Source organism: Diplodia corticola (assembly GCF_001883845.1).
Source record: "Diplodia corticola strain CBS 112549 chromosome Unknown scaffold5, whole genome shotgun sequence".
Classification (NCBI taxonomy): domain Eukaryota; kingdom Fungi; phylum Ascomycota; class Dothideomycetes; order Botryosphaeriales; family Botryosphaeriaceae; genus Diplodia; species Diplodia corticola.
The window spans coordinates 784,176-809,908 of record NW_017971484.1 but is presented as its reverse complement, the minus strand read 5'-3'; the positions used below and the strand labels follow the sequence as shown (position 1 = coordinate 809,908).

Genomic DNA, 25,733 nt, shown 5'->3' with positions numbered 1-25,733 from the left:
TAAACTATATTAGCTTTTAATAGTTAAAAGTCTACTATAATAGTAAAACTATACTACTTTTATCTATATAAAACTTAAAATTAGAGTAGAAACTAAAAAGACCTAATAGAGGCTAAATAGAGGCTAAAAAATATTAAAATACGTAATTAGTTTAAATAAACTAAACTATATATTTTAATAAAGTTTAATTATAAATCTAAAAAACTAGGTATTTCGGTAAAACTAATTTCTTAAAACACCCTACTTATATTCTAAAACTTTCTATTTAGAATTAAGTTTATAGTAATCTTTTTTCTAAAAAAGAACTAGGTATTTTAGTAAATAAAATTTACTAAAATACTCTACTTTATTATATCTTAGAGCTTTTTATAGACTAAAAAGATTATAGTAACCTTTTAAGAGAAACTAGGTATTTTAATAAATATAATTTATCGAAATACCCTACTTTATATTATATTTATCTAAATATCTAGTTTTTTATAAATTACGAACTTTATATTTTATATAAGGTTTACTATTTATCTAAATATCTATCTAGGTATTTTAGTAAGGATATAGGTATTTTAAAAATTATTTCTAAAAAACTAGGTATTTTGGTAATTTATCTGACTAGATATCTTAGTATTTAGTAAAATATTAATATTTAGACCTAGGTATTTTAAGAAAAATATAATTTTAAACGAGGTATCTTAGTAATTTAACATCGGTATCTTATCGTAAAGTCGGGCTATTATAGGAATGGGTGATTTCATAATAAAAGACTGGGTGTGGCGGACGTGGGTTAACGGATTGATATATTAGTACGTGGCTTTTCGTGGGCGCATACGAGATAGAAGAAGCGGCAGTAGATGCACACTGGATACACAATGTTATATTTCTTCTTTCTATTGGCCGTGTCAGTAGTGTCTTAGCGATACATATGTTTGGGCCGGCGCGGAGAATACAGAGCACCTTTAACGACACGTCGGACAGTTAATCCTCCTGTGAGGCCTCTCCATACTTTGTGGGTGTAACGTCGAGGTCGCGGGAGGAGAGCGAAGTGGAGAAAATATAGCTAGCTGACTTACATTATGAGGCCGCCGTTAGCGCCATCCGACCTATCGTAAATGTTAAAGGACGACCCAACATGGCAGCTTCCAAGGGATTATAGATAGGGTGGTGTGTCTTCAGATAGTTTCGGCCGTCTCCAGTCCTACCAACATCACACATGGCCATGGCCCATCCCGACGTCGCCAATTCCCACGTCCTCCACCGAGAGACATGGCCAGCCAACCCCTGACAATCGTCTCGGGCGTCGGCAACCGATATTGCCTTGAATCAGGAAAAGCAACAATCAATGCCACTGGTGGTGGTGCTGTCGTGGATCCCTGCCTTCTTCGCCGCCCAACCTTAAGGCCACCTGAAGAGGGGGAGCTACGTCATAAGTACCCCACGTCCTCCACTAAGGATATGTGTACACAAAGCTAACGTCTTCATTGCACCCTTCAGCTGATGTTCCATACTCCCTGCGCAGTCAATTGGATCCAATCGTTGTTCTCTCCAAATGGCAGCTCAAATGTACCCTCGCCCCGACTTCGAGCGCGCGCGTGTGCACTGGAAGTCGCTCAACGGCCCGTGGGACTTCCTCTTTGACGATGACGATGCCGGATTGTCCGAGGGGTGGCAGCTCAAGGGCCTCCCGGAGCAGGTGGTTGCCACTGGAGCCGGGTCGTCCAGGCCGGCGCACGAGTCGGAGAGCGAGAGCATCACGCAGAAGATTGCCGCAGGCACGCAGAACCTGCTCAGAGACAACCTGGCTTTCCGGGGCCTGACGGCCACAACCCACCAGAAGCGGCCAATCCAAGTGCCCTTCGTGTTCCAATCGCCCGCTTCCGGCATCAACGAGCGCGGGGACCACGAGGTCCTGTGGTACGAGCGCCTCGTCGAGGACATCCGCACGGCCGAGGAGAAGCAGCGCGGGGACAGAGCGCTGCTGCGGTTCGGTGCCGTCGACTACGAAGCCAGCGTCTGGCTGAACGGCCAGCTCGTGGGCGGCCACCGCGGCGGACACGTGCCCTTTGAGATTGATGTCACGGACGCGCTGGACTCGGGGCCGGCTGGCCCGCTGAGGCTCACCGTCCGGGCCTACGATTCGGCCTACGACCTCACCCAGCCGCGAGGCAAGCAGTACTGGGGCGCCAAGCCGGAAAGCATCTTCTACACGCCGTCGGGCGGCATCTGGCAGTCGGTCTGGCTCGAGGCGGTGCCGGCGGCGAGGATTGCCGACAGCAGCTCCGGGACGGTGCTGCGCGCCAACGACATCGAGTCCGGCGACGTCCACGCCCAGATCGCCGTGCTGGGCCGCAAGGCCGGGCACCGGTACAGCGTCGAGCTCGAGGCCAGCTTTGCCGGCATCCCGGTGGCCACGTCGCCCAAGAAGGAGCTCCCCAAGGAGAAGGACCACGTGACGCTGGCCCTCGGACTGCGCCTGTCGCAGCAGCAGCTGGCCAGCCTGCCGGCGGCGGTGCACCAAGAGGCGCCGGTGGAGAGCGAGCGTTGCTGGCGACAGGGCCTGGCGCTGTGGTCGCCCGAGCACCCGCTGCTGTACGACCTGACGCTGCGGCTCTTCGACTCGTCCGAGGCGCTGGTGGACGAGGTCAAGACGACGACGGGCATGCGCTCGCTCGACTGGACCAAGGGCGACGGCGCGCTCCACCTGAACGGCCGCCCGCTGTTCCAGGCCCTGACGCTCGACCAGGGCTACTGGCCCGACACCTTCATGACGCCGCCGTCGCCCGACAGCCTGCGCGCCGACATCGAGCTGTGCAAGAGGATGGGCTTCAACGGCTGCCGCAAGCACCAGAAAGTCGAGGATCCCGTGTTCCTGTACTGGGCGGACCGCCTGGGGTACATTGTGTGGGGCGAGATGGCCAACGCCTACCAGTTCAGCCAGCAGTATGTCGACCGCTTCAACCAGGAGTGGACCGAGGCCGTCAAGCGCGACATCAACCACCCCTCCATCATCACCTGGACCCCCGTCAATGAAAGCTGGGCGTACACGTCGCTCAAGGACAGCGTCGAGCAGCGGAACCACATCCGCGCTCTGTACTACATGACCAAGTGAGTCGACTGCCGCGCCCCTCGTCCCGCTCAGGCACTGACCCTCCCGCGGGACCCTCGATCCCACCAGGCCCATCAACGACAACTGCGGGTGGGAGCACGTGTGTACCGATCTCACCACTTTCCATGACTACAGCGATGCTCCTGCCCTGGCAGAGACCTGCGCCACCTTGGATGGCATTCTCCGCCCCAAGGCCGGCAGGCCCATGTTCGTCGCCCCCATTCCCGGCCTGGACCCGGGTGCAGAGCACCGTCCTGGCGCCGTCACTCTGAACACCGAGTTCGGGGGTGTCAACATTGCCGCTGCCGCCGCCGACGCCGCCGACGAGTGGGGCTACACCACCGCCAGCGACCCAGACGATCTGCTGCAGAGGATCGAGCGTCTGATGATGGGCGTCGTTCAGCCAGGCCACTCCAGCGGCTTCGTGTACACGCAGCTGTGAGCACCAACCAAACGCGCCTGAGGATTCCGCTAACGCGTGCCGCAGGGCCGATATTGAACAAGAGACCAACGGTCTTTACTCGTTCGATCGCAAGGAGAAGCTCAGTGCAGAGAAGGTAAAGGCTGTTTTGGATAAGGTGCTTCGTGTTTTCTACAGTAGCCGCGGTCTGTAATGCCGTTGCACACGCCAGACTATATAGTAGTCTACCACGCCGAGCTGCTCAATCACCTGTCTACCTGCGTTTGTTTTCACGTTGAGGCAGTCTATATGACGAGCCATTCTCTGGTAACGTTTCTGGCTCCCTGGAAATCCTCCGTCAAAGCCAAGATCAGCTGGATCGCATATGCTGCATCATTTGCAAAATCCTCCACCCTGAGCAGTCCATCCGGCCCTTCCTTGGCGTGCTCGGCGCTTATTCGCCGTCCCAGAGCCAGCACGCGCTCGTATGCCGGCAGAGCCAAATGATACAGACCGAGCATGTGCCAGACGCGCCCCACGTTGAACTCCGCTTCCTGTAGTTGCAAGTCAACACCCGACTTGCTCCGCAACTCGTAGTAGCGGTGCAGAAAGCCCAGTCCTTGCTGAATCTGATATTGCCGATTCTCCGATTGTCGCTTCATCGCATGCTGCATGTATGCTATCGCAATGGAGAAATTGAGCACCGCGTCGTTTGGCTCCACGCTATACGCCCTGAAGAAGTAGTTCAGCGCGTTGAGATACGCCCCGCCGCTTGCGAGTACGTGTCCATACATGGACAGGAGAGCAACATTGACATCCGTGATCCCTTCCGGGTTGCCGTCGTTCTGGCCGCCTTTGGTGTAGCCAGAGCGCTCTTGATCACCAAACTTGTACAGGAGACGAGCTTCTTTGTCAAGAAGCGCGAAATCCATTGCCTTGATGAGGCGGAGAACGAACTTCTGAGACGGCCCACCATTGTACCAGGACCGATGGCCGGAATAGAGGCGGTTCATCAGACCAAAGAGTCGATAGGCATCGTTGGAATATGGATGCTGCTTGATGAGGTAGCGACAGGCGTTGCAAAGGTGTTCCTCATCTCGCAGAATCAGAGCGCATGCTATCACACGTTAGTCCACGGCCCCCGTGTGGCTTGGAGAGGAGCCTACCTAGCCAGCAAACGTAGATGTGATGTTCCCGTTGACTGCTGTGGTGAAAAATGTTCGCATTGGCAGCGGCTTGAATGACTGTCCAACAGCGGTTGTTTTTGCCGTATTTCGCAACCAGTAGAGCGTAGCGGCAGAAGATGTCGAGCCACGCATCGAATGGGATGTCATGGAAGTCTTCAGGCGCCTGTTCTCCGACATTGAGATGTGTGCTGGGGTCTCCTGCGGCGCGTTAGTGCAAGGACTTCGATTAGCCGGCATAGTACTTACCTTCTGAAGCACCTTCGCGGTTAGAAACCGTAGCCAGATACGCGAGTGCCGACTCTTTCATCCGGAAATGACTGCCCTTTCGGCCAATATATCCCACGAACTTGACATGCTTGTCCCTTCTTGGGTAAAAGGCCTCCATTCTACGAAATTCGTCCACCATCTGCCCGGCAAACTCCATGTACGTCTCCGTTGATTCTTCGTCGCCCTCATCCACGAGATCCTCGATGGCTTTCAGTTCCTGGTACATCTCACGGATTGCTTTGTCGCGCTGCTGGGCTCCTTCAAGCTTCTCCTTCTCCGAATCCAGAAGCCCGCGAAGCCGGCGTCTCGACTTGTGCGCCTTGACCTCCTTTGCCTCCTTCGGCCTAGTCGGTGACCTTCTGGATTCGAGGGATTCGAGAGTAGTCGGCTTCGGTGCAAGCTCACGCAGAACGGTTGGCCTTGGGGCCCTTGAGACTTTGGCTGAAACCGGCCTCTTCACATGATCTCTTGCTTGTGTGGGCCTCTGTGTGGGCAGTTGCACGTTCAGCTTGGCTTTCCTGACGAGGTCAACTCCACCTTTTGCAATGACATCCTGGGCAACTTCATTGCATCTTTGCATCATGCCCCACTCTTGGAAGAAGCGTGCGACTTGGACACGGGCCGAGAGATCTGTGCCGGCTGCATTGAGGGCGGCATCGATGAATCGTTCGGCTTCCACGTCATTCCTGAGTGCCCAGTGGCACGCCGAAATTGAGATGAAGAGCGCTGTCTGTGGGACATCTGGTACCCTCCGTAGAGCGTTGTAGTAGCGCAATGCTTGCTCATGATTCCCTGACATGGTTAATGCATCTGCGACTTCTCTGAATAAATCATCGAAGTCAAATACAGCAGCCATCTCCGAACCGTCTTCGGGCTCAAGGTGTTCGAAATGCGCCTGGAACAAACCATAAGTGAACACATTCTAGACAGCTCTGGAAGTAAAACTCACAATAGCCTCACTGAGATACGTCGGACCGTTATGTAGGCGGAACATGCCCAACTTAACTCTGATCTCAAGTGGTAGACCAGCACCATAGGCAGACTTATCATGTTTGCCGGGCACAAACTCTTCAACTTGGATCCTTCGGGGTTCGTCGTCCAGATCCCACTCACGATCATCCGCTTGGTCGTCCCAAAAGCTCTCGTTCTGCCGACCAAGGATCCACCTTGCCCCAGAGCGCAGTCGAGGTATGGCACTATCGTACCTCTTCAGCGTTTGCATCAGTTCCAGGTAGCTGTTGAGAATTTGCCAGTCAAGCTGGCTGTAGTCGTCCTTCTGGAATCTCATGTGATACTCGATGGCTTTCTCGAAAGGTTCTACAGCCCGCTCAGGCTCTTGAGTGACGGCGCACAATTCAGCAAGTTGCTGAATACGGTCCAGCTCATATTCGTGGCCTTCGATCTTCAGCATCATTTCCAACTCCGACTTGGCCTGGCCCTTGTGGTCGAATCTGAGCTGGAAGTCAAGCCTCCGACAACGAGACTCCCAGTCGTTCGGGTCGATGCGAATGGCTTGGCTGTAGCACCGATGAGCCCATTCCAGGCGAGCCCTCTCATCACCTTCAAGATCGAGAACCCTGGTGGCGATTCTGTGCCACAAGCTGACATCTCGCTGGAGGACCGCACCCATGGAGAGCACGTGTACGGACTCTTCGTACTGTTCCTTGGCGTACAGAATCTCAGAAAGAAGGTTGTAAGAGGCAAATACCTCTGGATTTATCTTTATGGCATTGCCGGCATGCTTCATGGCGGTTTCAAGGTCCTCTCTGAGCCAGGCTTGGGTTGCTTTCGCGAGCGTATCCTTGAACTCCGGACCTGGATCCTTCGCCTCGCGATGCCTTCTCCTGGCCCTTGGGACGCCGCGCGGTCTGCCGTCGCCGTCATCAGCACCAGATCGACCTCGACCTCGGCCTCGGCCTCGACCACGGCCGCGACCGCGAGATCCTCTGGCAGCACGGCCTCTGCCGCGGCCTCGGCCTCGTCCGCGGCCCCGGCTTTTCGGGGCGTCGTCGAGATCGAAATCAGAGTCCGGGTCCTCATCAGAGATGCCGCCGGGATTCACACTTTCTTCGGAACCAGAGAAATCGGGATCAAGGGTGGGGCCACGGAGGCCGGGAATGTCGCCATTGAGAACAAGTTCTTCATTCATCATCATGTCGTCATCAGTGTCCAGCATGTCTTCCTCCTGGTGCGCAGTCCACGGTGAGGGATAGCTGGAGTTGACCTGCTCGTCTTGGTACTGAACGTCTTCCATGGCCGGGATGAAACCCTCGTGGACGATGGGGCCCTGGCCATAGTAGCCATGCTCAGATGCGTACTGAGGATCAGAAGCATGCGGAGGGTAGGCATAGTCGGGTGGCAGCATGGCGGCAAAAGGATTGTGCTGCAGGTCCTGGTGAGCATAATGCTCAGGTGGGCCGGCGAAGAAGTCCTGATTGTAATCATCCATGGCGGACAGGTTGCGGTCAGCCTGCCGCACAGAGTTCAGAAAGTGTCCTTTTCTTGCGGCGGAGGCGCATGGGTCAGACGCGCGCAGGTGTGGCGGAGGCGGGTGAGGAGCAGAAGAGGGCGGCGGCAGAGCCAAAAGAAGAAGCAGCAGCCACGGCGTTCGCGAGTTAGGCGGGCGTCCCGCGCGAGTCATGCTCCGCTGCAGCCAGTTGCACCCATTTCCTCAGGCGACGAAGCAACAGAGGCATCCGTAAATCCGTAGGTACTCGACTGGGCTTCAGCTAGCTTTGCAAGACATAGCAGGACATCACTTGGATTCCATTGACCTGATGATGACTTCATGGGCGCGCGGGCAACTGTCCCTGACCGCAAAGCCTCGCGTTCCAACATGTCTGTCTCACTTGGACTTCTATCTAGCCTTGATGAAAGCTTCGCATGGGCACAATGGACTTTTGGACCCGAAGATAGAGGGAGTGCCGTAATGATGGGCCCCCTTTCCTTTGCTCCTGCTAGGAGGCAGCCGGATTTTGTGGCCGATGGTCTTTCAAATGCGCGTCTACCGGGACCAGGTACCTGGTATCTCTATCACCAAAACGCCGTCCAAATGCTCAAAAACGAAGTAATCCTACACGTTCTCATCCGCTTCCTTGATGGGTACCATTTCATACTGCCCTCTTCCGCGGCCCCGGCCACGTCCGTAGCTTGCGCCCTCGCCCTCCTGCGAGTCATCGACGGGAGCGTCGACACGTTTTGACTGGCGACTGGGACCGCCGCCTCCGCCGAAGTTGATGGGCTGCAACTCTCTCCACTGACAGCTCCATATGCCCAGAAAAGTCATCAAGGCAGCGCTTGCGAGCTGGACGGTCCACCACAGCCAGTGGGATGGTATCGAGTGTGAATACAGCGAGGTGACGATGAGGTGGAGAAAGTGGATGGTGAGGGCGAAGTCGGGTATCAGTTTCGAGCGCGCAACCAAGAGGAGGAGGTATATGACGCTGGGGAGCGGAGCCACGTTAGCGTGAGGCGGGCGGCAGAGAGGCGCGTCAGGGGAGCATACCATATCAAGCTGTTGAGCATCCACACGAGCCCCAGCATCCAGCCGACCGTCACGTCACCGCGCAGGCTGCGCCAGCTGAGCAGCAGGTCGAGGCTGACGTCGCGGCCGGCGACCAGGGCGGTGAAGGCGATCAGGACGGCGGCGGACAGGTAGTAGGCGAGCTGGAGGAGGACGATCTGGGTCAAGATGCGCAACGGGGCGACATCCGCGAGCGCGCCAGGCCTTGGGGGTCGACGGCGGCGAGCCATGCGTACGCTGCTGCTACCCGGGGCTCATCTGCCGGGAGACTGGGCGAGGGGAGAGAGGCGTGAGGCGGCCGCTGGCTTGCGACAATGAAGCGGCGGCCACGCAGCACCTCCGAGCGACGCTCTGCCTGCTGACTTAGCGGCCAGCCAGCAGGACCACGTCTTGGCGCGCTCCGTCATGCTAGTGTTACTGCTACCGCACTCCCACCTCCAGCGACAGCGACTCGCGCTCCACCACTGCCCGCCATCCACTCAACGCACGCCATGGGCTGGTTTTCCTCGTCGACGCCCGCCGGCCCCAAGCCGTCGTCGGACGGTGCTTTCGAAGCGCCCGACCGATCCAGCCGCGCGCAATGCTGGGAGGCGCGCGACGCCTTTTTCCAGTGTCTCGACCAACACAACATCATCGACAGCGTCACCAACAAGGACGAGGCCGCGGCGCACTGCGCCCGCGAGGACAAGGCATTCGCGCAGAATTGCGCCAGCAGCTGGGTGAGCATTACCCGGCAGATGGGTTGCAGGCGGCGGATGCTGACGGCGCGCAGGTGCAATACTTCAAGAAGCGACGAGTCGTCGAGCACAAGAAGGAGCAGACGCTGAAACAGCTCCAGGCCGAGGGCGCCAGGCCGCTGTCGCAAAGCCAAGCGTGAGGGTGGTGGGGCGCATTGTACGAGTACAGAGTGCAGCAAGCAATCAGTAAGGAATTTCCTCTCCGCGGGTCTGGCTGGGTAGAGTCGGTGTGGGATTGTAGCATCTTTATTATGTGGCAAAGGGTGACTGCGTAGATGCGGGAAGCTGCTTGTCGAGTCTGATGTCTGAAACTCATGTACGCTGCGGCTGCGGCGGACGTGGCGCCAGTGACTTGTCACTCGTCGGCGCAGACCCGCCGCTGGGCTGCATGTCTTCTGTGCTTGCAACCCCCAACGGCGGCGTGTTGGCTGGATCGATCCACGGCTTGACGCAGTATCACGGTCCGGCGCATGCACAGCCTCCGGTATGGCGGAGTCGCATCCGCGGATGCGCGGCCTACGTGAGTTGGGCGAGACGTACACATGGCTGAAGGAAGCCACCCGAGATCCTGCGTCTGATGGCCCAGCTGCCGGGCTCTCATACACTTTGCGGTTGATGACACGCCGCCACAAGCATCCTCCTCTGCCCGGGATCTTTGCTCGCCGGCCCGCCGCGCCTTCCGGCAAAACGACTCCCCAGACGCTGGTACAGGGCGTGGCGGCATCAGGAGCGGGGCTGCTGGGATTGCTCCCGGGGAATAGGCTTGCGATCCGCCTGCCGGTGGGACAAGATCATCTGCGTCCCTCGTCTGCAGTGCCGACGCCACTACTTCAGACCGGACGTCTTCCCTTGCGTCGCGCTAAACTCCCTCCGCCGCCGAGCAGACGCCGCATGACGTGAAGTCAAAAGCTTGGAGTTCCATTTCACTATCAAATGCCTGCCCTACTTCCCTCTAGGACCCTGCTGACTGCAGCATCCGGACCACGACCGAAGACGGAGCGCCAGCGCCTGAACGTCGAGGCCTTGGCATGACACTAACCACGACCCATCCCACATGCATGATCTTGGCCGGTGGAAGCCCCCTGACGTGTGCCTTACCTACCGGTACGTTGTTCTGAAGACATTCGAGGGGTCAAACTCCCGTCTGAAAATCTCGTGTTCCGAAGCACCGCCCTTTGCGTTTCCCGGCTGGTTTGTCTCTATGGCAAAGACGACGTTGACGAAAGCACCCTGAAACTCCTTCTCGTGAAACAAGAGGCTTTTCCACATTCTTGCCACCTCTGCAGCAGGGTTGCGGAAAATGGGGCCCACGCCAAACGCACCCAGGCAGATGTCTTTATGGCCCCATGCGGCAGCGATGCGCAGGACGGCCCGCATCTTGTCCAGCATGAGCTCACGCTCCTGCTCAAACGAATACTGCGTGCCCGACTCGTCAAGCTTCGGGCGCCGCACCGGCGCGACAGAGATGACAGGCAGAGCTCTGAACTCCCTCCAGAGCTGATACGACTCTGGCCCGTCGCGGTAGACAACTGCGAAAGCGTCAGTCGGAACAACCTGCGAGGTTCTACGTATGTACATCTCTTACCAACTGAAGGCGAGTATACACCACCTCTTTGCGGGATCGGATAATGTCCGTGTGCGGCCGTCGCATATCCCGACCAAGGGGTAACGAGCGAATGGACGAGATTACTCCTCCGAGCGAAGCACTCCTCGGGGGCAAGCAAGCCGGACTCCCAATCGCCGCCTGCACGCTTCTCGTTGGCCATGTTGACGACAGGCACTCGCTGAGCTGAGGAGGTGATGGTGCCGTTCTGACGGCCGTATTGGTACCAGTCGAGAGCCACGTCTACAGGATCGCCGTCGATGACGGCAACGCGGAGTCTCTGCTTCGACTTGCAATCCTGTCTGATGGGGATCTCGGCACTGTCAGAAATGAGGATCGAGCGTGCGGGATGTTCGGGCATGCGTTTCTCGATGTAGGGGATGTAAGTTTTCTTGGCCTCTGCGGCAATCTCAGAGGGCTTGGGCTTTGCTTGAGGCATGCTGAGTTTGAGTTTACTAGAGCAGGGGGCCAGGAGGCAGAAGATGGGAGCGGTGGGGAGGACGGGGGTTGGGAGCAAAGAGCATCAGCATCTCGGGAGGCAGCTATATGTCTTGGTGGATGGTGTCGCAGGAAGCCAAAGGCAAGGAGCAGATGTGGGATTATGGTAGGCCAACTCCAGCAAGGTGGTATAGCAGGAGAGAGCAGCGAATGGGAAGTCAACGCGCACCGCCCGACTCACGATGGATGGGTGCGTCGGATGCTTGTGCGGCTGACAACACAGGACCGCGCATCTGGGCCTGATACTGTGCCTGTGTCCCAGTGGCTGCACAACAGCCATCAGCGTGGAAGCTTGCCGGCGCGGAAGCCGTGGCTGGGCGCAGGCAGGAGCCGGTTCGTAGCGGCGTGGCGAGGCGGGAGCGTCACCGGAAGCCGTCGTCGTCAACGTGTGTCAATGAAGTTGCGGCGTGCAGACCAGGGCCCGAGGGGGACAAGACGATCCTGGGATCCCGGTCAGCCATCATAGATCTGAACCAGGCGGTGCAACTGGCCGCGCGGGAACGCGGGCGGGGGCTAATGAGCAGGAGATACACGAGGACTTTTGCAGGTCCGATCATGCATGCGGTAGCGACACGTCTATGTACGCCGCGCAAGGCGTGGCCACAGCAGGAGCCGGCGCCACAACAGCCCTGCCGTCGGCCCTGTCGCTCGGCCCGGGGCGCTGGCTGGGCGGCCAACCTCAGCGGCGACGCGCCAGGGCGGCCAAGCGGGCAGCGCGGCCTGGCGCGCGCCGGTCTGTAGCTGTGCGACGCAGCGAAACGCGAAACATGGCGACAGCAGAGCGGCGACGTCGTACGCAGGAACGAACACGTTGTTTGGGCGGGTGTGGTGCTGCTGGCAGCCGGACCCCTGCTGCCGTGGCCGCGTTTCGGGCTCGCTCGGCGTTCCTGCAGCCGGGCGACTTGAGAATCCACCCACCAGCATCAGCACCTACTCGCCAGCCCAGCCCCAGCTCCAGCCCTCGCTGCCCAGATGGTGCCTCCGCTGGCGCCCGTCCGCCTGTTGCGCCCGACATCTCGCGCTCCCGTACGACTCGCCTCGTCCATCTCGCGACTGCTCGCCCGCCCGCGCCACGGCGAGCGCGTTTGCGTCGACGGCTGGGTGCGTTCCGTCCGCAAGCAGAAGCGCATTGCTTTTGCAGCCGTGGGCGACGGCTCGTCACTGGCTCCTCTGCAGGTTGTCTTCGACGACCCGGAGCAGGCCAGAGCGTGAGCTCCGCCAGACGCATCCTTTGCCGCCGCCCGCTGACCCGCCGTCCAGCCTCTCCACCGGCACCGCCGTCTCGATCGAAGGCGTATGGCACGAATGCCCCCCCGGCAAGCAGCAGTCGCACGAGCTGCATGCCCACGGCATCCGCGTTCTGGGCCAGAACGACTCGGCTGTGAGTAACGGAGATGCCGCTGTGCCTGTCCGCCTGCTGATCGCTGCGTCACTGCAGGCCTATCCTTTGCAGAAGAAGTATCACAGCGCGGACTTCCTGAGGACTCTGCCGCATCTGCGCACACGGACCCCCTTCAATTCCTTGCTGCTGCGACTCCGCTCGCAGTTGATCGCCCACGTCACCAGCTTCTTTGCCAAGCATGACTTTGTCCAGACGCACCCGCCCATCATCACCTCTTCCGACTGCGAGGGCGCCGGCGACGTCTTTGCCGTTTCCCCCCGATCTGACCTGCGTCAAGGTGATGCCGCCTCCAATCGCTCTAACTCCGCAGACTTCTTCCGCTCGCCCAAGTATCTCACTGTGTCGTCCCAGCTGCACCTAGAGGCCCTGGCGCAGTCCGTCGGAAAGGTATGGACGCTGTCACCCACCTTCCGGGCTGAAAAGAGTGATACGACGCGTCATCTGAGCGAGTTCTATATGCTCGAGGCTGAAGTCTGCTTTGTCGAAAAGCTGGACGACGTCATGGACGTGCTTGAGAGCCTGCTGCGCGAGATTGCCACGAATTTGACAAATTCGACTGTTGGCAGAGAGCTCCTACTCGCTAGGTCAGCCGAAAGGACGAAGGACGAGGATGCCTCGAACATTACGCCGCAGGCGCTGTTGCAAAGGTGGGAGGGCCTGTGTAAGGGACCATGGCCCCGAATAACTTACGCAAAGGCTATATCAATCCTTGAGGATGCCGAGTCTCGAGGCACAGTGGGCTTCGAGTTCAATCCCTCATTCGAAAACGGGCTGCGTGCTGAGCACGAGAGATTCCTGGCCGAAAATATCGGGCAGGGCGGTCCGGTGTTCGTCACGGATTATCCCCGCGCCGTGAAACCTTTTTATATGGCACCCTCTACCCAGGCTCCCGGAAGTGATCTGGTTTCCTGCTTCGATCTCTTGGTGCCCGAGGTATGTGAGCTGGTAGGCGGCTCAATGCGCGAGCACCGTCTACCGGAGTTGCTGGCTGCCATGGATGCTCATGGCCTGCCACGGCCAGACCAGCATAGCCCCGCAGCTAGCTCTGAGGGTTCCAAGAAAGCAAACGCCAAGGTCGATCCAGCAGCCGCGAAAGAACCTAGCAATCTGCAGTGGTATACAGATCTACGCAGATTCGGTAGTGTGCCTCATGGTGGATTTGGCATTGGGTTCGACAGGCTTTTGTTATACTTATCTGGTGTTTCCAACATCCGGGATGTGGTCGGATTCCCCAGATGGTACCAGCGTTGCGATTGTTAAGGCAACCCCACTTGTGCTGAGGGACGCAGCATGAGCTAAGCTGTGCTAGCCTCGAAAGGCCTCACTCTGGGTCGCGTCACATCCACAGCGGGCCGCAAAGTAAAAATATCTCACAGAGATATAGGACTGTACTTACGTCGGCATTAGAAGCCTATGTTCGGGTGTACTCATACAAGTTTGAAAACTCGCATCCACGCCTGGATATCAGCTTCGACTGCTCAAATACGAAAGTGTAGCATCCTCCACAGGACAAGATCTTTTTCAACCTACTGCTCAGCCTCCTCCTCCCATCTAGCACTACAATGGTTGACCTGAAGATGAATTGACCATTTCCATGTAACGCAGAATCCTTGATTTGCCTCTGCTCGCACAAGAAGTCGGCTGTGGCTTGGTTGTGCATCAAATGTTTTCACAACTCCCACCCCGAAGTCGGATAGCCCGACAGATGGTGTTTTCCAAATGCCTGCTCTAGTCGGAACGGCGACTTTGCTGTCTTCGCAAGCGAATTTGGCATAAGAGATGGATACATTAATAGGAAGGGAGAACTTTTCGCCTAAACTGAATCCCTGTCTTTTGGAATCGTGCGGCGAAAATCCGAAGTCGCCTCCGAGGCATCAAGCTAGGTCCTTTCAGAAGCAGCACCCCGTGCGGCGGGCCAGCATAGAACAGCTATTGACAAGCGCGAAGGGAGAATGGAGGATGTCCTGAGCACTTCTTTCCTCAAGGGTAATTCGCTTGGGTTTCGTTTCCTGCGTGAGATCTTCATTTACCATTGATTTTGCCACTCCGGCACCGATTGAAGCAATGTTTCCATGGCTGCACGCAAGGACTCGGTCGCCCAAGAAGGACTATGGCGAGTGGATGGACTCCGATGTGCTGCTTCTTTCATGGCTGACTGAAGTTTTGCAGTATGTGCAACACTGAGCGAAACGCGCGAACAGACGGATAGCCAGAGCATTTACCCATTGTATAGGTTGTACCGATGAGCTAAACCCTGTGACGAGGGAGCGCGCGTCGCGGCGGCGCCTCAGACGTGCTCAGCCTCGCATTATGCGCTCACTCGGGAGACGGTTCGGGCGCTGGTCGTATGTCCGCGGGCGGCGGAGCCTCACGGTTGCTCGGCGACGCCTGCAGCTCGCTTCGCCGGCGCCTTTGCCGTGCGAGCAGAGTAGTTGCGGGCGGTGATTTGTGAGGCCGGGGGGTCTGGAATCTAGCATGCCATTAAACGAGGCTAGCGTCGATGGTAGCTTTCGCTTTCCCTCCGGCAGCGCCAGCTTAAACAAAAGTACCCTACCCGCCGAGTGACGCTGCCAACAACCAATCCCGCCCAACTCTTCCGCGCAAACAGCTCCGGTGCTGTTCCTCCGTCTGATCGCTCCTCGAACGCCGTTGTCCGCACGCTCCGTCCAGCTCGCCGACCACCGCAACCACCGCAACCACCGCAACCATAGCTACCGAACGGACGCCGGGCGTGGTGGCTTATATGGCCGCTCACGACAGGGTACCCGCTCCCGTAGAAGAAGTTGAATACGAGTGTGTTTCCCTGGCCCTACGCTCTCCAGCGATGGCTCCGCTGACACTGTCCAGCTATGAATCGTTGCCGCCCAATTACTCTCTCTCGGCGAACATGCTTGCGGGCGCGTTCGCCGGCATCGCCGTACGCCGCCGCGCCCACGCAGCCACGAGTGTGCGCGCAAATGCTGAATTGACTTAGGAGCACTCGGTGATGTATCCTATCGACTTGTTGAAGGTGCGTTACAGCCCCTGCGCAGCTCTGAGCCAGCGGCTAACCGGTGCGTTGATCAGACTCGCATGCAAGTCGCCAACCCTTCGCCGACGGCGGTGTACACGGGCATCTCCAATGCCATGATCACAATAACGAGGCTGGAAGGCTTCCGGACGCTGTGGCGTGGCGTTTCAAGTGTGGTTTTGGGGGCTGGTGGGTTGCAGTTCGCCCGGATGCGTCAGCGGTGGACGGCTCACAATTTGCAGGACCCGCACACGCCGTGTACTTTGCGACATACGAGGCCGTCAAGCACGCGGCTGGTGGAAACGATGGTGGGAAGCACGAGCATCATCCTTTTGCTGCTGGTATGCCGACATCGCAGTCTTGGAACGCGCCAAGCGTGCTGACCGACTTCCCCCAGCTCTCAGCGGCGCATGTGCGACTATTGCTAGCGATGCCTTGATGAACCCGTTTGACGGTAAGAATGCCGGGAACAGGGCAGCATATATCCAGCAGGACAAGCAATGCTGACCGCCGCAGTCATCAAGCAGCGTATGCAGCTCCAGGGCTCGACGTACAAGTCGCTATCGCACTGTGCGCGATCGTTGCTGCGGCACGAAGGAATGGGGGCCTTCTACGTCTCCTACCCGACCACGCTGTGCATGACGGTGCCTTTCACGGCGCTGCAGTTTGTCGCTTACGAGTCACTGTCGAAAACGATGAACCCGACGGCCCAATGGGACCCGTACACACACTGCACGGCAGGCGGCCTGGCAGGCGGTCTGGCGGCCGGCGTCACGACGCCGCTCGACGTGATCAAGACGTTGTTGCAGACTCGCGGCTCCGCAACCGACCCCGAACTTCGGAACGTCAGGGGGCTGTGGCACGCGGCAACCGTCATCAAGCGGCGCGAGGGCCTGCGTGGCTTCTTCAAGGGTCTGAAGCCCAGGATAGTGACTACGATGCCGAGCACGGCCATCTGCTGGTAAGTCGCCGCGGCCAGCGCCCGACGTGGCGAAGTGCTGACGCTTGTCCAGGACTGCATACGAAATGGCAAAGGCCTTCTTCATCGCACAGAGCACGGAGTAGGCGGCGGCTTGGGACGGAGGTAAAGCATCAGGACTTGGTGGTTTCTCTCGGCAAGACAGGCCGGGGGTTCTGTTTGTATACTTTGCTCAAGGGACTGCCAGAGAGGCAGGCAGCCCTTTTTTCCTTGCTCTTGATGGGCGATAGAGCGGGCCAGGCCAGGCCGGGTGTTCATCGGGGCGTTCTTGAGCTCTTCTCCGCGGCACAGGGGCACCAAAATCTGTAGCATATGTACGATTTGAAAAGACTGCTGGATAGCTGGGGCGGGGCGGGGCCGGCCTCGGCGCGATGGGCGGACACGAAGGTGCAGCGTTTGACTGCGGCGTAGCGAGCGATTTGCGGCAGGGATGCGAGTAATGCGGCGGACAGCGGACAGCGATACGCCAGGCGCTCCGGCCATAGCGGGCTCAGCGGCCAGGATCGACGGTGTCAATGCCGACGGTGGGCGAGCCCGCGATTGGCGACAAGCGTGCGGCAACCGAAACAGGCCGTGAGACGGCGCCTGAGGCTCGCTGCTGTGTGCTGCGTGTCGTGTGCTGCGTGTGCTGCGTGTACTGCGTGCGATGATGCCTAAGCTACTGCTGCCGCTAGTAGCGCCGCCGCGCGCCTGCTGCCGCCCACTAGCCACAGCCCTACGTCAGACGCCAACCGCAGCGCAGCGCCTCCACCCCGTCACCTTCTCTCCCATCCTCCACAGGGCCGCCGCCCTGCCCGCCAGCCCCCCATGATCCGCCAGAAGCCCTCTGCGGCCATGCAGAAGACCTACGACGACTGCTACCTGGTCTGCTCGACCGCAGTCTACTTCGAATCCCAGGTACGGCCCGCCTGACAAGCTCCTCTGCTCAACCCTGCTTCGGCTGACCAGCCTCTGCATTCAGGGCAACGAGGCCGAGGCACTGAGATCGTGGCGCAACGCCCTGGATCAGATCTACTACTTCAATGCCTATCGCCGCCCTGCCAACTGGGCCCCCAAGACCGAGACCGAAAAGGCCCTGCAGGCCTCGCTACGAGAGCTGGAGCTGCAGTGCAAGGAGCGCGTTGACCTTTTCGAGGCCTTGAAGGAGAGCCGCAAGGATGCAAAGAAAGAAAAGGACCCCGCGTTCACTGGCGACGTGCAAGCCTCAGGCGCTCCCGACGGAGGTGCCTGGCTTGGCCAGGGTACCGTCCCGCCGGTCAACTATCCTGACCTTACGAGACCACCGCCGTTGCCTAAACGCCCCTCGTTTCCCAAATCCAGAAGCAGCGATGGTGGACGGGCGCAGAGCTTGCCAGCCCAGCCATTTCCCATACCGTCTTTCAAAAAGACCACACGAAATATGAGCCCAGAAAAGAAAGGGGGGATGTTGAAGACGTTGAGACCAACGCCGAAGGACGGGAGAAAGGCGTCGTCATCGTCGCGTCCATCCGCCTCGAAGGGAAAGCCTCCGGCAGCGGCAAAGGCGGCAACACAGGCCTGGGGCTCTATTTCTGGCCCAAGCAAAGGCCCAGCACTGACAGCTGAAAACAGCAGCAAGGAAGCGCTTTCTATGTCGAAGGAAGCCAGCGCCCGTCCGTCCTTCGACGGGGCCCAACACCCGAATGGGAGCGGTGCGGAACGGTCTGCAAGCCCGTTTTATTTCAAATACCCAGCCATGGATGACGATCAAGGAGACCGTAGGGCTTTTCACTTCTCCGTACCTGAGAGCGACAGTTCTGCTGCAGCTGCGAAGGTCCTGTCACAGGCGGCAGAGAGTCAAGAGAAAAAGAAGCCACCTACTCCTCCCCCTCATAAACATTTGCATAGACCGCTTCCAGCCAGACAGAGGACCTCTGAACCTCGGGCAAAAGCGACGCCCGGCTTTCCTTCTTATAGGAGCGAGTACCCTTCAGCCCCAGTCAACTCGAAGAAGCTCGTGTCTGTGCCCAAGATCCACGAACCCATATCAGCTCGGGGCGGCAAGCTTCCTACCAAGTCAAAGCCGTCCTCCTGCGCAGGACCGCCTAGCGCTGTTCATCGCAAGGCCCTCACAAGCGACGCATCCCAGGAATCCGCCGGGCACACAGCCTCACCAACAAGTGGTGACGACAGCATGAGCAGTGAGCTGGAGCGGGAAACTCGTCCTCGAAGGCGGCAAGTAAAAGGGAAAGCACGTTTTGCGTCTGGAAATTCTCGACCAACGCCCACGTCAGACTCTTCATCGGAAGATTTGGACGACACGGCGTCGGAGACATCACCAGAGGACAAAGTTTGGAAAGAGCGAATGGAACGCTGTTTGAAACGACTACCCAAGGGAGTTGACGAGGCTGCCGCGAAACAGATATTCAATGAGATTGTTATCCATGGGGATGAGGTACACTGGGATGATGTTGCCGGACTTGAAGTCGCTAAATCAGCGCTCAAGGAAACTGTAGTATATCCCTTCCTCCGACCGGATCTTTTCATGGGGCTCCGTGAACCAGCACGGGGGATGCTTTTGTTCGGCCCGCCTGGCACCGGCAAGACGATGCTAGCGCGCGCTGTGGCAACAGAATCAAAATCGACATTTTTCGCCATCTCCGCAAGCAGCCTGACCAGCAAGTATCTGGGCGAATCGGAAAAACTTGTTCGTGCCTTGTTCCAGTTGGCAAAGGCACTGGCACCGTCTATCATCTTTGTCGACGAGATCGACTCGCTTCTTTCTTCCCGTTCCGGCTCCAGTGAACACGAGGCAACTCGGAGGATCAAGACGGAATTCTTGATCCAGTGGTCTGATCTAGCCAAGGCAGCCGCAGGGCGAGAGCAAAACGAGAAGGAAAAAGAAAAGGGCGACGCCAGCAGAGTCCTTGTGCTTGCAGCCACGAATCTGCCATGGACCATTGATGAAGCTGCAAGGAGGCGGTTTGTCAGACGACAGTACATTCCTCTTCCGGAAGACCGTGTCAGAAAGTTGCAGCTGCAAACGCTTTTGAGCCACCAAAAGCACAACATCACGGATGAGGACCTGGACAGGTTGGTGGAGTGGACCGAAGGTAAGGATGAACCGTGAACGTGCTCAAAAGGATCCTGGATGTTGACCAAGAGACTTAGGGTTCTCCGGATCCGATATTACAGCTCTTGCCAAAGACGCAGCTATGGGGCCATTGCGAAGCCTGGGCGAGAAGCTTCTCCACATGACAATGGACGAGATTCGACCAATGCAGGTCGTCGATTTCCAAGCAAGCTTGGCAAATATCCGACCAAGCGTAAGCAGACAGGGTCTCAAGGAATACGAGGACTGGGCGAAAGAGTTTGGGGAGCGAGGGGGCTGATCAGCCGGTGCACGTGTGCATTCAACAGTTTGCGATTCGTCTGATTGGCTCGAACCGAAAGCTGTCAATAGTGACATGGGGACGACCAGGTGTGCTTGAAGGTGTCGTCGCGTAGTGCATAAGCATAGGCAAGTTATGCATGTTTCCAGAAGTCGCATACTAGGAATATGTCAAGCAATTTTGAGATGAGTGAGCTGTACGCTACTTTTCTTTGGGCGTGGGCATTAAATTTCATCATGATGCTATAGCCTTACTACCTATCGAGGCTCTCAAGGGAAAAGAATTAGGTCAAACAGAGAGGGAATACGAGAAAGATAAATAGAGCATCCAGTTTGACGTGAAGCGCAATGCCAGCAGAGCCCATCAAGAGCAAGTCCCGTATGTCGACGCGTAAGGAAAAAACATTTGAGCGTCTGAGACAGAAGGGGAATGATCTTAATGTATCACAGAGGCAACCCAATCACCAGCCACCCCTTATTCTTTCAACTTTCCTTGTTGCTCGGCCTTTCTTCTTGTTGGCAGCAGGCATTCTGCACCTGACAGCCCAAGCTCTCGCCAATGCTTGGAACGCGGTGATGTCGTCCATAAGTTTCACGATGCGCGAATCCAGCACGTTCCTCCATGCTCTCTGGAGTACAACGGCTGCACCGACAACACGCTCGCGCGTCTGCACTACAGTGGCACAGTGGGAAGCTAGGCGCATGAGAGTAACGCGCTTAGACACTTCACGGCGTAAGACGCACTTACGGAACCAGCGCTGTACAGTGCTGGCGGCGTGGTGAGCACGACTGGCAGGAAGGAGGCGGGAGGCCAGAAAAGCGAGAGTTGTGAGGGTGAAATCCTTGGAAGGGATCGGGCGGTTGGACTTTTCCAAGGCAGATGTGAAAAGAGAGACGAATGCACTGCTGCAGCCGACCGACCGCAGTTTCTCTGGGAGAGACTTGGTGGAAGGTGCGGTATCCACGGTGGGACTGGGGAAATAGGCTACATATTCGTCGACAATCGCTTCAAGGACGCGGCCGTCAGCAAAGGACGTGGTGAGATTGGCCGCACGCAACCCACGACAGCGCGCAATTCTGTGTGCCCAGCCACGAAGGAGAGCTGTATACTTTTCCAAGCTGTGGGCTCCAGTCAGCTCGGACTCATCCTCGGTATCCGGGTCTTGATCATCGTCGGACTGGTTACTGTAATAGCGGGATCGATATCGCCGCATCTCCTTTTCAAGCTCAGTCCAGTCGACCAGTGCTTGCAGTCCCCACTTCCCGACTAAGCTCCAGAGCAGCCCGAGAGTCCTTTCGCGGTGACCGTCGACGATGTCTTCTGCGGAGACTTCCTTGAATGCCTGTCCAGCGACTCCTCTTGTGCCTTCGAGTGCACTCAGCGCGAGCTGAGCATTGTATAGTTTCTGAGTACGGCTCACGCATGGGAACTTGAGGTGCTGAGACAGAACCCACGACCCTTTATCACCAACCTTGGCGCGGTTGGTCAAGATGTCTCCCGTAGGCATGGTGACGGTAACATCCTGGTGAGGTGCCGTTGTGGTTTGAGGGTAGAGGAGGAGCTCGACCAATCTGGTAAGGAGCACACCATCACGTAGGTCGGTTGCCAAGTTCCCGACGTGGTAATTGTACTCCTGTAAAGGGTACTGAAAGCAGTGCAGATGATAATTCAAATGCCCCAATGGACGTGAGAGGTCACCAAGGGACGGTAAGAGCATGCCGGCAAGCTCTTGAAGTACGGCGTGAGAGGATTTGAATGAGGACGATACTTGGAAAAGCGGATGGCTGACAACATCTTTAGTTCCGGCCATATCCAGCAGAAGAATAAGCATGAGACTGCGTAGGGTGGTGCGGCGCCACGACCAATCTTGAGAACCAAAGTCGTTGACCTTGTCGCGGCCACGCGCAATACTTGCAATGCTTCCAAAGCCAGTCTCGACACGGACCGCATCTTCATTGCGGATAAAAAAGGTGTCCAGAAAACGCTCTATAGCCTTCTTCTCGGCACGTATTTGACGCTGGTCGCCGCCAGGAGCGCTTGCACCACAAGAGGTCCCTGCTGGGGCTCGGCATTCACGCCCAACAATGACCTCGGCTGCAGCTCTTAGGATGGATGGCTCGTATGAGTCGACGAACAGGCTGAGATACTTGCGACGAAGACCAACATCGTCCTCAAGACGAAGCGTCTTGGCAAGGAGGTGCTTAGGAATAGCGAGGGCACCGTACATGAGGGAAGCTTGTAGCCGCTTGTGCAAAAGCGGAATCGCCGGGTCTTGGTAGACGGCTAGCAGGTTCTTTCGCAAGACTCCATCTCCCCGGGATCGACCCTTTGAAGGTAGATGCACGCAGTCGAACAGCTTGTTGATCAGCTGAGTTATGGCGACTTCCTGGTAGCTGAGCCAATTGTCCTCGTACAGCTCGGGTCTGTCAAGATCTTCATAGAGCACAGGGTACCTGTCTTGACTCTGCAGGTCCTGAGGCAACCTTGGCGCGGCCAGCTTGGAGGGAGGTTTCGCAGCACGATGGCGGCGCAAGGCCTGCGGAGGTGACCTCGTGGCATGAAAGGGCGACGGCTGATTGGATGTGGAGGACCTTGTTTGGCGCTTGTTGACTGGGACTTGGAGAGGTTGCCTGGGACAGGTAGCGGTCCTGGTAGTCTTGGGCGCCTTGGAAGGAGAAGCAACAGTGTCGGAACCGGTTCGTTTGCGGGTCACGGCCACCCTCGGGGCCGAGACGTGTGGGGGAGCGGCTGTGCCGAGTCTAGTCTTGCGAACAGATTCTGGCTTGACGCCTGTGGGCCTCCCCGTGGCAGGGCGCGGCTGCTTGGTGGACTTCAGCGACATGCCGGGCGGGATGTTCTCCTTGCCCAGGCTCTTGCCCACGACATCCTCGGCAAACGATACCGCTTGCAGGGGCCGCGACGACTTTTGAAGGGGTCGGCAGTTGGGAGCAGCGGCCAGGTGCTTCCTCGGAGGGTGCGTCTGCTTGATGGCTGGCGGCAGCGCCTGGGAGTCCTCCTCGGACAAGGTGACCAAATCTAGGCCAAGATTGGGCGACGCGGGCCGGACAGGGTGCTGAGGATATCCTGGATGGACGGTCATGACGGTGGTGTCATCGGACGGGACGTATATGGTTCTCCGGCGAGGGTTCCTGGCGACATCCGGCTCGGCGCTCTGCCCGTGGGTCGAAGCGATGCGCCTCTCGGCGAGCAAGGCGGAGACGCGGCGCCTCCGAGGGCGCATCGATGCGTCGGCTGGCGGCGGAAGGGGCGTCTTCGGGGCGGGGTGGGCATGCATAGCGTGGCGAAGGGTTGGGCGAGGCTGGTGTTGGTCGTATGTATGTACATACATACATGGGTGTCGTCGCCGCAGCAGCTCGCGGTGCGGTTGTTTTTGCGGCGGGGTTGGCCGGGCAACGGGCAGGCAGGTCACATCACATCAACCAACGGCACGGCAGAGGCACGGCAGAGGCACAGGCTAGCAGATCTATTGCTCTTGATGCTGCGGCACGCGGGCGATGCGCAGGACCTGCAGCCTCTCCCAGCCGGCCTGCTTGCCGCTGCTGCCCACCAGCTCGGCGGACCAGGCGGGGCCCCAGGCGCGCACGCGCTGCTGCACCTGGCGCGGCTTGTTCTGGGCGCACAGCAGAATGTAGGCGACGCCGCGGGCGGGATGCAGCAGGTCGGGCAGCTGGAGCAGCAGGCGGTCCGTCGTCTCCATGCCGTCGCGGCCGCCGGCGTAGGCCAGCTCCAGCAGGTACGAGTCCTGCTCGAACGAGGGCTGGGCGCAGGGGCGGTTGTACCGGTCGTGCTTGTCGCGGTCGGGCAGGGCGGGCGTCGGCACGTAGGGCGGGTTGAAGATGAGCACGTCGGCCGAGGCGGGGCGCAGCGCGAGGCCCAGGTCTGCGTTGACGGCGTCGAGGAAGACGGCGGCGTCCGGGGCGCGCGCGGCGGCCAGCGTGTCGCAGGTGGCCCGGCAGGCAAACTGGCTGATGTCGACCGCCAGCGCCAGCGCGTCCGCCCGGCCCAGGATGGTGGCCGCGTGGCGGACGACGAAGGCGAGCACCACGCCCGACCCGCTGCCCACCTCGACCACGGCCGGCGTCGCGCTGTGCCGGAACCGCTGCGTGAGGAACTGCGTCTCGCCCGGCGCCGACAGCGTGTCCAGCAGCAGGAACGAGTCCTCGGCCGGCTCGTAGACGCGGTCGAAGGCGACGTGCGACGTCGACGGCGTGGGCAGCATGGCGGCGGGGGATCTGCGGCGGCGGTGGTGGTGGATGACGACGGCGGCGATGATGATGATGATGATGATGGAGTTGTTGTTGTTCAGAACCAGAACTTCGCCCGCGCTGCTGCTGCCCTCCTCCGACGACACCACCATCCCGCACGCCACCATGAGGCTCACCCGCGTCCTGTCCATGGCCGAGGCCACCGCTGCCGGCGCCGCCAAGCCGCTGCGCCCTGCTCCGCTGGCTCTGCTGCCACCCATTCCGCTGTACCGCCGCGTCCTCCGCGCCCATCGTCACAAGCTCTCGGATCCGCAGATGCGGCTGCTGGGCGACGAGTACGTCAAGGCCGAGTTCCGCGCCCACAAGGATGTCGACAACCCCATCCACATCGTGCGTTGCCGCCGCTGCCGCCGCCGCTGCCGCCGCGCTGATGCTGACCCGTCCAGATTGGCTTCCTGACCGAGTGGCAGATGTACGCGCAGCAGCTGGAGGGCGACGCCTGGAGGGACGCCAAAATGGACAAGGCCAAGGTGGACAAGATGAGTGGTGCGTCGATTGCTGCCCCGCTCCGGCGCGCTGATGCTGACCCTGGCCAAGACGAGCAAATCGCCCAGCTGTACGAGCTCATGCAGGCCATCCGCAGCCAGGATGCCGATGGAAATGGCCCCAAAGACGATCAGTGAAATGTCTCATGCGCACCTTGCAACCACCGCTGCCAACAGTCGCTGTCGTGCCCACAAGCAAACGCCCCGTGCCCATTGTCTGTCTTGGTCGCGTGCTGCTCCAACGAAGCTCGCCTTGGTGCCAGCATATTATAACGCCGGCTGCCCTGCCACTGATTCCCCCCCCCTGAACCACCGGCCCTGTCTTCAATCGACCGCCGCCATGTGTCGCACCCACCTCTATCAATCCTCTCTCTGCGGCCATTGCTGGCTGCAGCTTGCCAGCCGCTGCCATGCCGACCGCGACCTCACCAACTGCTGCCAGTACCAGCCCGACGCGGTCAACTGGGTCAATCGCTTACCTCCCCATCGCCGGAAGCTCGTCGCCGTCCTTTGTCCCAAATGCATGCTCGGCAGTCGCTATGACCGCCAGCTTTCCCTGATGGTCTACGGCATCCACCACGGCATCAAGTTCGGAGCCGGCCCTTCTCGCGTGGACGCTGGTTGCGACTGCCTTTGCGCCGTCATGTGAAGATTCACCGCCGTCTCTGCAAACGAGGTGCCGCAGATTGAAATACGGGAATACCCACAGCCGCCGGCACAAGTTCTGAACCATCCTCGCAAACTGCCAAGGGCTCCGTCGAAGAAACAAACCGCCATGGGGCTGGCCAACTCCTTCGGTCATTGACAGACTAAGCTCCGTCCTCGTCGCCCTGCCTGGCTGTTCCAGAGATGGTGACGACCACGATGTGCGGATCATTGTATTAGAGCGGTTGACATTGGATGGAC

The 25,733-nt window shown here is 58.3% G+C and overlaps 12 protein-coding genes across 12 annotated transcripts; 7 read left to right on the top strand and 5 right to left on the bottom strand.

Annotated features, from left to right (window-relative positions):
- Positions 1-1,543: 1,543 nt before the first annotated feature.
- BKCO1_5000248 (glycoside hydrolase family 2 protein) lies at positions 1,544-3,714 on the top strand (the record flags this gene model as incomplete). Its single annotated transcript, XM_020276843.1, has 3 exons — positions 1,544-3,099; positions 3,170-3,538; positions 3,588-3,714. 3 exons carry the CDS (start codon positions 1,544-1,546, stop codon positions 3,712-3,714), a joined length of 2,052 nt encoding a protein of 683 aa, XP_020134099.1.
- Positions 3,715-3,805: 91 nt separating this feature from the next.
- Positions 3,806-7,403, bottom strand: BKCO1_5000247 (rna polymerase iii transcription factor tfiiic subunit tfc4; the record flags this gene model as incomplete). The annotated part of the gene is made up of 4 exons (XM_020276842.1): positions 3,806-4,617; positions 4,667-4,885; positions 4,934-5,849; positions 5,904-7,403. 4 exons carry the CDS (start codon positions 7,401-7,403, stop codon positions 3,806-3,808), a joined length of 3,447 nt encoding a protein of 1,148 aa, XP_020134095.1.
- Positions 7,404-8,027: 624 nt separating this feature from the next.
- BKCO1_5000246 (uncharacterized protein) lies at positions 8,028-8,707 on the bottom strand (the record flags this gene model as incomplete). Its single annotated transcript, XM_020276841.1, has 2 exons — positions 8,028-8,397; positions 8,460-8,707. The coding sequence occupies 2 exons, from the start codon at positions 8,705-8,707 to the stop codon at positions 8,028-8,030; spliced, it is 618 nt and encodes a 205-aa protein (XP_020134094.1).
- Positions 8,708-8,968: 261 nt separating this feature from the next.
- On the top strand, positions 8,969-9,354 carry BKCO1_5000245 (cytochrome c oxidase subunit vib protein; the record flags this gene model as incomplete). Its single annotated transcript, XM_020276840.1, has 2 exons — positions 8,969-9,196; positions 9,250-9,354. The coding sequence occupies 2 exons, from the start codon at positions 8,969-8,971 to the stop codon at positions 9,352-9,354; spliced, it is 333 nt and encodes a 110-aa protein (XP_020134093.1).
- A 958-nt stretch (positions 9,355-10,312) lies between these two features.
- BKCO1_5000244 (uncharacterized protein) lies at positions 10,313-11,256 on the bottom strand (the record flags this gene model as incomplete). Its single annotated transcript, XM_020276839.1, has 2 exons — positions 10,313-10,743; positions 10,800-11,256. The coding sequence occupies 2 exons, from the start codon at positions 11,254-11,256 to the stop codon at positions 10,313-10,315; spliced, it is 888 nt and encodes a 295-aa protein (XP_020134092.1).
- Positions 11,257-12,287: 1,031 nt separating this feature from the next.
- On the top strand, positions 12,288-13,977 carry BKCO1_5000243 (asparaginyl-trna synthetase; the record flags this gene model as incomplete). Its single annotated transcript, XM_020276838.1, has 2 exons — positions 12,288-12,523; positions 12,576-13,977. The coding sequence occupies 2 exons, from the start codon at positions 12,288-12,290 to the stop codon at positions 13,975-13,977; spliced, it is 1,638 nt and encodes a 545-aa protein (XP_020134098.1).
- Positions 13,978-15,541: 1,564 nt separating this feature from the next.
- Positions 15,542-16,792, top strand: BKCO1_5000242 (mitochondrial rna splicing protein; the record flags this gene model as incomplete). Its single annotated transcript, XM_020276837.1, has 7 exons — positions 15,542-15,634; positions 15,692-15,727; positions 15,784-15,916; positions 15,970-16,068; positions 16,125-16,181; positions 16,244-16,688; positions 16,741-16,792. The coding sequence occupies 7 exons, from the start codon at positions 15,542-15,544 to the stop codon at positions 16,790-16,792; spliced, it is 915 nt and encodes a 304-aa protein (XP_020134097.1).
- A 721-nt stretch (positions 16,793-17,513) lies between these two features.
- Positions 17,514-20,056, top strand: BKCO1_5000241 (aaa family atpase; the record flags this gene model as incomplete). Its single annotated transcript, XM_020276836.1, has 3 exons — positions 17,514-17,603; positions 17,668-19,777; positions 19,836-20,056. 3 exons carry the CDS (start codon positions 17,514-17,516, stop codon positions 20,054-20,056), a joined length of 2,421 nt encoding a protein of 806 aa, XP_020134090.1.
- A 460-nt stretch (positions 20,057-20,516) lies between these two features.
- BKCO1_5000240 (calmodulin-binding protein sha1) lies at positions 20,517-23,351 on the bottom strand (the record flags this gene model as incomplete). Its single annotated transcript, XM_020276835.1, has 2 exons — positions 20,517-20,749; positions 20,804-23,351. The coding sequence occupies 2 exons, from the start codon at positions 23,349-23,351 to the stop codon at positions 20,517-20,519; spliced, it is 2,781 nt and encodes a 926-aa protein (XP_020134096.1).
- Positions 23,352-23,540: 189 nt separating this feature from the next.
- BKCO1_5000239 (n-glutamine methyltransferase mtq2) lies at positions 23,541-24,296 on the bottom strand (the record flags this gene model as incomplete). The annotated part of the gene is made up of 1 exon (XM_020276833.1): positions 23,541-24,296. One exon carries the CDS (start codon positions 24,294-24,296, stop codon positions 23,541-23,543), a length of 756 nt encoding a protein of 251 aa, XP_020133991.1.
- A 151-nt stretch (positions 24,297-24,447) lies between these two features.
- Positions 24,448-24,965, top strand: BKCO1_5000238 (acn9 family domain containing; the record flags this gene model as incomplete). Its single annotated transcript, XM_020276832.1, has 3 exons — positions 24,448-24,672; positions 24,729-24,828; positions 24,880-24,965. The coding sequence occupies 3 exons, from the start codon at positions 24,448-24,450 to the stop codon at positions 24,963-24,965; spliced, it is 411 nt and encodes a 136-aa protein (XP_020133992.1).
- A 202-nt stretch (positions 24,966-25,167) lies between these two features.
- On the top strand, positions 25,168-25,476 carry BKCO1_5000237 (nonselective cation channel; the record flags this gene model as incomplete). The annotated part of the gene is made up of 1 exon (XM_020276831.1): positions 25,168-25,476. One exon carries the CDS (start codon positions 25,168-25,170, stop codon positions 25,474-25,476), a length of 309 nt encoding a protein of 102 aa, XP_020133989.1.
- Positions 25,477-25,733: the final 257 nt, after the last annotated feature.